At 49.4% G+C, this 7,563-nt stretch overlaps 1 protein-coding gene across 5 annotated transcripts in view; it reads right to left on the bottom strand.

The window, feature by feature from the left end:
* KANSL3 (KAT8 regulatory NSL complex subunit 3) overlaps nucleotides 1–6,996 on the bottom strand; it is a 27,159-nt gene extending 20,163 nt beyond the window's left edge. For 2 of the 5 annotated variants that reach the window (XR_003256560.1, XM_026085232.1), the window contains exons 1-9: nucleotides 6,432–6,996; nucleotides 5,084–5,174; nucleotides 4,576–4,761; nucleotides 3,755–3,886; nucleotides 2,903–3,019; nucleotides 2,156–2,257; nucleotides 1,946–2,017; nucleotides 1,318–1,392; nucleotides 111–268 (exon numbers count right to left, since the gene is read on the bottom strand). Coding sequence is in view for 4 of the 5 variants with exons in the window: in XM_026085232.1 (XP_025941017.1) it covers nucleotides 111–268; nucleotides 1,318–1,392; nucleotides 1,946–2,017; nucleotides 2,156–2,257; nucleotides 2,903–3,019; nucleotides 3,755–3,886; nucleotides 4,576–4,761; nucleotides 5,084–5,174; nucleotides 6,432–6,991 (1,493 nt within the window). In the remaining variant the exon portion in view is untranslated. The remainder of the gene's footprint in view (nucleotides 1–110; nucleotides 269–1,317; nucleotides 1,393–1,945; nucleotides 2,018–2,155; nucleotides 2,258–2,902; nucleotides 3,020–3,754; nucleotides 3,887–4,575; nucleotides 4,762–5,083; nucleotides 5,175–6,431) is intronic. The other 3 variants (XM_026085233.1, XM_026085231.1, XM_026085234.1) reach the window with 3 other exon arrangements.
* Nucleotides 6,997–7,563: the final 567 nt, after the last annotated feature.

The raw sequence follows: 7,563 nt of genomic DNA, 5'->3' as shown, positions 1-7,563 counted from the left end.
ACAGTCCCTACATAGTTTCAGAACCAGATTTTTGTATCTTTTTGCACACAACACACTCGGATCTTGCTCAATGCTTCTGGGAAGAGAGTACCCATCTCACAGCACGTTACCTGAGATTGTCATCTGCTCCTCCCACCACCACCATGCTGTTATCAGCGCGAATTTTCTCGCGGAAATCTTCCATCGCTTCGATGTTGCACTGCAGGGAATTCTGACCGATCACGAAGAGGACAGGGGTCTTCATCTCCAGGAGAGGGTCGTCAACGTCCTGCAAGAGTAACGGGACCTGTAAGTCTGAGGGCTGTGCCGGGATGCAAAGCCTTTGGAGCTGAAGACCTTCCAGAATAAGGCAAGAGTTTCCTAAACGGTTAGGCACACGCCACGGCGGGGCAGACAGCACTTCACACGCAATCCTAACACGTAGTAACGGCATCTCGGAGGGAGGGAAGTGAACCATAATTTGCATGGCTCGTTTGGATAAGATTACACACTCACATGAGAAACACTGACTCAGAAGCCAAATCAGTACACAGTGATGTTACTCATTCACAGCAGCTGAGACTGACACCCTCCCCCACACCCTATTTCAGTGCATCTTCCCCGCTTCAAAATTTTGCCTGCGCAAATCCAGCACAAGGCTGAGGAAGTGCCACGAGCAGGTCAATGAGCATTGCAGCTTTCCGGGGTGAGCCCCAGATGGGATTTACGGAGCCGTATGGAGCCCTGGACAAAACTCTGCTCGAGAAGCACGCCCTACCCCTGCAAAGGTCTTCTGCCCAGGGGTGACCCGAGATTTCCACTATACTCGCAGAATTAGTCATTTCCATAGCGCAACCTTAGTCGCTCCCAAACCAGTCACAAATTGGTCAGCTAATAAAGGAGCTACTTGGATTCCCTATAAATCATCCTAAGGTGTCATCTTTGCTGCCAAGTGCCAAATAACAGTCAGCAAGCGATCCACACACAAGACCCCAGGATGGAGCTGCAAAAACACGTCAGAGCAGGGACAAGTAAACACAGGATTTCTCATTCCTGCTGTCACATCAGGAATCCTGTTATGGATGCAACAATCCAGCCAATTTTTCCAGGCAAAACCAGAGACATCCCTGAGGGCCAGCCTGCTGGGCACCCCCCCTTCTTGCTGCAAACAAAAAAACGTATTCCAAGACACAGTGACATTCCTCAAAAGTCTTCCAATTATCACTGGGCTTCCAAGGCAGATTCTATGAAACAGTCTAGGGAGGTTAAAATAAATAAGAAAATAAATAAATAAATAAATAGTTTCTTAAATGGCCCCCCTCTGCCTTCACTCCTTACCCCTCTGGGTCCATCCACCGTTAGAAGAGGGAATCCAAGGCACACAACCGCAGTGACATACTCCATCACTGAAACCTGCACAGAAAAGCGACAGTCAAAGTCCTGGCAGCCAAACGTATCGATACTGCGACGGTTATTTTGCTGGGCTCCCACCAGGGCACAAAAATGTCTTCCATATTTAGACCTTGCTTTGTTGATTAAAAGGGCTGTGAGGGGGGGAATACTGAAGAACTCAAATTCCTTATGCCCCCATGACTAGAAATGATTCCTGCTTCAAAGCCAGGCCTCGAAAAGAGAAAAGGGAAGAGAAGAATCCCTCAGAGCCTTAAATGTAACAGTCATGCACATATAACTCTGCTGGTTTCAGTTAAACGCAAGCAGCAGAGTCAGGCCTATCCTGAAGACAGTCTCTAGTTATAAATGGGTGTATGGGAGAGGGGAATTCAAGAGACTTTCTCCTCCTCCGGATGCACTGTTATTCAGGGTGCTGAACAAAACACATACTCAGCAAGGTCTCCTTCTTTGCGCCACCCAAAGCAGAGCAGGCAGCGTGGAACCGGTCGGTCGAAGGGATTAATTGAAGCTGTTGAGCTGCCTCTGAGAGGCTGCAAAACAAGCAGGTACTTACGTGACAGGCCACCAAGGCACCTGTGTTCCACCCGATCAGGATGATCGGCTTGTGCGAGAAGTGGTTGTGAATCTGCAGGAGAAAAAGGATGTAGATGGAAGAAAAGAAACAGGCAACGGGATGATGCGCTTGGGTGGCCAAGCCCGTACAAGTAAGGTGAACAGTGTGAAGGGAACAGCACAGGCTCGCTGATACGTTCACTGCTCTTACCTCCGCCACTTTGCCTCTCACCGCCCCGATCATGTGTTCAAGACACTGCAACACTCCCACCCCGCTGCCGTTGTTCAACAGGTGGGTGGCGATCGGAATCACCTATCATTCGAAATGAAAGACGGGTAAATAACAAAGGCGTTACTGGGGACAAGAGGTACCGACAACAACTTGCACGGACTAGAACACAGTTTGCGTATGAACTTCTATGCGCTCTCTCTCTCTCCCTCCCCCGAGATTCACTTTTAGCTACAAAAAAAAAAAAAAAAGAGGAAACAGAGCATCCCCCACAGACACCATCTCTGCTGTTCACCTCACTCCTATACACCCAGTACATCTAACACATTAAGAGGGCTGCGAACAGCCCTGTATCCAGGCAGAAGACCAAGGTAACCTAATGCCGTACAGACTCTCTTCTCCAACCCTTTTCTACTGCAAAACTCATTGATCCTTAATAACAACAACAACACAATCTAAACTGCTGCAGACTCCTGACTTTGCACGGCAGGTCTCTCCTGCCACAATCCCAAACGTATCGGATTTGGGCAACTTCCACCCACTGTGCAGAATAAAACACTTCAAATACTGAACAGCGCAGGGGCAGATGTCAGCCTCTACTATCAGCAGAACCAAGTATTTTGGTGCACTGAAGAAACATAAAAGCAAGCTCAGAAGCTGCAGTCTGCCACAGCCTGTCTCTAAAGAGCTGCCAGTTTGAACTTCCCTCCTTTCAAAAGTAATACAAACCTTTCCTAAGCAGGAAAGCTGCGACTGCCAGAATCGGTGCCGTCGAGAAGTGGGGAACATGGAGTTAGAAGGTCCGGAGGAAGCAATCAGGATGAGGGGAGAACCAGGCAACTTGCTCTACAAAGTTCAACAGAAGATGCATAAGAGAAAGCAACTTCCCTGACCAAGACCCCTCTGTTTCAATAGCTTTTCTGAGAAAAAAAAGACACAGTTGCTTTTCCAGGGAGCACCATCAACACCAGTCCTCTCCGCCCACTGCTCTACCCCGGGACCCTCACTCACACAGAGAAGCTCATCAGGTGCAACTTAGGCAAAGCTTCACGCAAGAGGACATTCACACTATGCAAGCTGTTGCTTGTTAGAAAGTCCACACAGGCCACAACATCCTCCCAAAGGGTCTGAGAAATAAGGGTTAGTTGGTGACGGCCCCAGCGCAACCCCTGATAATTCACGGATGAGTTAAAATGGTTATTTATAAACCCAAAGCGCCATCTGCTCTGCACAACGGATGAAGTGGAAGGGATCTTGCATAGCTCATTGAACAAGCAAGTTTTCCTAGTAGAAGCTACCTCTGGATATAACGGGGGGAAACGTATCCCAGGAGAAGGAATTGCCCTCAATGAGCAGGCAACTCTCGACTATTGCACGAGTTACCTCTTGCAGTGATACAGGATAAAGGCGGATATGAACAGGAGGAGGCAGAGTGGATTCCTGAAGGGAGCAAGTCTAAAGCAACTCACGAAGCAAGAGATGGAAAAGACTAGCAAAAGGACGGAAAGAGTAAAGCAGATCTGAGCACATTAGGCAGCAAGCCCAGCCTCTCACTCCCTGCAAGCCCCAAGAGATACTCACTGGTTTATTATGGGACAAGACACCCACTGCTGGGTCCCAAGGTCTCTTCAGCAGCAGAGACAGAGCCTCAGCACCCGCTGCGCCCGTCTTCGTGGTAGAGGAGAGCAGCATCCTGTCAATCAGGGTGGGGATCTGGAACCAAAGGCCAGCGAGGGCTTAGAAAATGCCGCAGCCTTTTCTACAGGCTTTTAAACATCAATTTTGCAGGTTGGGAAACGCAATTACTGCCTTGTCAGCAAGAGCTGGAAGTCATCGGGCAAATGCTCGCTATTTTGTGGACGATCCAGAGCAGCAGTACGAGGAGTGCACCAGTCCTCACCCTACCTGGGCACGGGCTGTTATTCAGCACAAATCTCGACAAATTCCCCAGGGGGGGCAGAGGGCCACGAAGTTTATATTTTCACGCATTAAGGAACTCAGAGCAGTGGAATTTATAGAGGGGATCTGCAGCTGTACAGGGAACGAAGTCCAACCTCCCAGGTCCCGTGCTAGCCCACGGAGCCATCGCTCCGCTCTTTCCTGCTCTTCTCGATGGGGAGACAAGGTACAGAAAATTTAAGAGGCAAGCTCGAAGCACCACAACAAGTCAGAAGCACCACCACAAAGAGTCAAAGCACTCTGGCTCCTCTTCCTCTAGCTACTACAGAGCAGGAGTTAGTGCCCTTGGGAAATGACTCCCATCCAGAAAGGGAGCACCGAGGAGAAATTTTCCCCACTACTCCAATGAAAAAGGATAAAGATACCATTAGCTTCCTTTAATGAGCTTTATAAAGGGAGAATGTCATAAGAGATAGCAAGGTCTCTTTCACTGCTTTTATCACCTTTCCTTTAAGTGTTTGCAGAGCATCCAAGTAAGCAGCCAACACTGGCAAACTGAGGGTCTCCACTAACGTTGTGTGAAGCCACTGGATCAGTTTGGTGTCCCAGTTCACACTGGCCAGAGCTTGACGGACCCTCCGAGCACATTTGTCCACCGCTATCCTCCTCAGGACTGGCTCATTGCAAGCCTGAAAAACAGAAAGTGGGAAAAAAAAAAAAAAGAGTTAAGGGAAAGATCAAGGATCTTTCGTGCATCCCAAGCCACAGGTGAGTATCAGCCTGGACTGCTCGCAACCCTCTGGCAGCAGGTAAGGACCAACATCCTCTCAGCAAAGACAAAACCACGGTTCAAAGAAATCCAGAGCTGCCTGCTTTTTCAAGACTATAAAACCCAAAGGCCAGGACTTCCGTCTTGACTCAATGCATCTTTGCTAGGAAGGACTGAATAAAAACACGCAGGCAACGACTCTGCCGAAAGATGAAAGAGAAATAGGGAATAAAAGACCTTACCCCTTCATTGGCCAAGCGAGCCAGCCTGTCAGACTGCAGCGCTTTGTGAATCTTATTAAAGAGCTTGCTCTGGGCCGTTGTCCAACCCATCCTGTAACGAAAAAGCAAAGAGGTAATTGAGAGCGCTGCTACGCAGACATCCAGGAGATATTACTGTCCTTGAAACTACTGCCCATCTGCAAGGCACAGCTGGGAATCAACTGGAATTACGGTCACCAGAACTGATTTCTGGTTATGGACAAAGTTTCACTACTAAGGATTTAAGAGAATGGCTCTGTAAAAACCATTCGTTTTTAAACATCGCTAGGCTGGACTGGTGAGCGTCAAAGCGTCAGACAGATAAGAGTAACAACAGAAACAATAAGACAAAAATAATCGCTCCTTTTAGCATAGGTTCTCTCTCTATTTCTCAGAGGAACTGTCCAAAAAAACCCGTTCCACCTAATGTCAAAACTGCCAATTGGAATGACTACAGCTTCCAGGAAGGATTCTTAAAAGCCTGGAATTTATGCCTATCTCCATTTTAAATTTTCCGCTTTGGAATATGGCTGAATCGGGCACCTACATGTAATCTAAAACGTCACCATCCCAAGCTCGTCTGTGAACAGAAGGGACAGCAACATGTCAAATGAGGGAGAGAGGTTCACCAGCCGGACACCAGCCTCTGCCTTTAAATTTGACAGGTTTCAAAGCAGGCAGCTGAGGAATTTGGACAGAAGAATTCATTTTCTTTATTATTTGGTTCAGGAATGTCACTGTATATTAAGTCACACACTGGGAAGTACTAAAAAACACAAGATAAAATGTGGCAGAAGCTGAGGATATGGGCCGTACACAGTAAACAACGGGTGTTGAAACGTAGGTTGAAAAGGCTCCACCCTGCAGGTCTTGCACTATTCCTTTCGGAGGGCTAACACAAGTCCATAAAGGCAATTTAGGCAATAAAGCGACCCGTTTTGGCCTCTCCAGCTTTCTTAGAGACGTCAGTGAACACCGAGAACGCAAAGCGTCAAGCGCACACCACATCGGACCGGATTCGGCACACCAACTTGTCTTCCCCAGCCCTCATTTACCCGCTGCAGACACGGAAGTCACCGAGCAGTCACCTCRCTGCTCCGTGCCTCGATTTGCCTCTCCGCTTCTGCTTTTGCTCTAAAATATTGATGGCCCCAACTGCGTATATCACACAGCATCTGGCACTACACCATCCTCAGTCTGGCTGAGGCTTTGTCTACTCATACGTGGTGCAATACAACAAGCAAGATGAGTCCCCGAAGCACAGCTACTGCACGGATAGTTGCTTCAGATCCCGATTTCTTTTCTCAGCCACCCCGGCACCCCGCGTTACCTGTTCACGTGTTCCTCCCAGTCATCCGGCGGAGGCGGCGCGTCGGCATCCGTGCGCGCAAACATCACGTGGCGCTCGCACTCGTTCATCACGCTGCGGGCTTTCTGGTTGTCGTAGAGCGGCACAGGGGTGGGCGTCACCGTTTCGACATCGATGGGGATATCTGCCTCGCTGTAAGAAAAACTTCGCTTTAGAAAACGGGATGGAATTCGGGAAAACCCCGAACGGATCAGAGAGCGAGCCTGATGCCTCAGGGATCCGTGTCTACCTGCCCCAGGTAAGCACGAGACATCTGTGAACTTGTTTTTTCCTCCATTCCCACATCTCTCTCCAAAGATGCTGCGACTAAGGGGACCGCTATGGAATCGCACTATTTGCGATGAGATCCTGCATTTGGAGAGTACACCTCRGGGGCATGCTACGCTATAAAAATCGGGAAGAACTTGCAACCAACCGGGATCCTGAGTCCAACTTTGTCTCCTAAACCCTGACTCGGGCTGCAAGACTGAACGCTGCTTGGACAGTTGTTTAAATCGCGTGAATACAAACCACTGAAGCATCTTGATATTTAATATCAGGCAAGTTTTCCTTGATATTTAATAAAGTATCTACAGCTTCTGGCAGATGTTTCTAATCAAACACAAGCCACTAGGCTTCCTAAGCARCTATCTTATCATTTCTGGTCTGAGTCAAGGCAGCCTTTTTTTCCTGCTTTAAGCTCTAAAAACRAACGTGCCTTAGAGGACCCCACTAAGCCTGGTCTCCTCCTGCCAGACAAGCAACTAACGTTTAAGAAAGCGAGTTTTCGCGGCCCTGACGCGGGACGGGAGAAGCTTCTCGCTGGCAAAAGACCCAGAGATCGAGCCCCAGAAGCGAAGGGGCAAAGCACTCGAGACGCGAAGGAGCCCTGACCCCAACGACATCCCRAGCCGGGTGCCAAACGGTCCCGACCCCTCAAAATCGACCCCGGGCAACGCCAAACCCGACCCACGTCCCCCCAGCCCCCAAACCGGGCGCCAGACGCCCCTCCAGCCCCACAGCCCTGCCCCAGGTGCCCCTGAGCTGGGTCCCAAGCACCCGGCAGCCCCACACCCCCCTGCGTTCAGCCCCGCACTCCCCAACGTGGCTCCAT

Source organism: Apteryx rowi, unplaced genomic scaffold (assembly GCF_003343035.1).
Source record: "Apteryx rowi isolate R43461 unplaced genomic scaffold, aptRow1 scaffold_662, whole genome shotgun sequence".
NCBI classification, from domain to species: Eukaryota; Metazoa; Chordata; class Aves; order Apterygiformes; family Apterygidae; genus Apteryx; species Apteryx rowi.
Note: the sequence above shows the minus strand (reverse complement) of the source record. Positions and strands in the feature narration are given on the sequence as shown.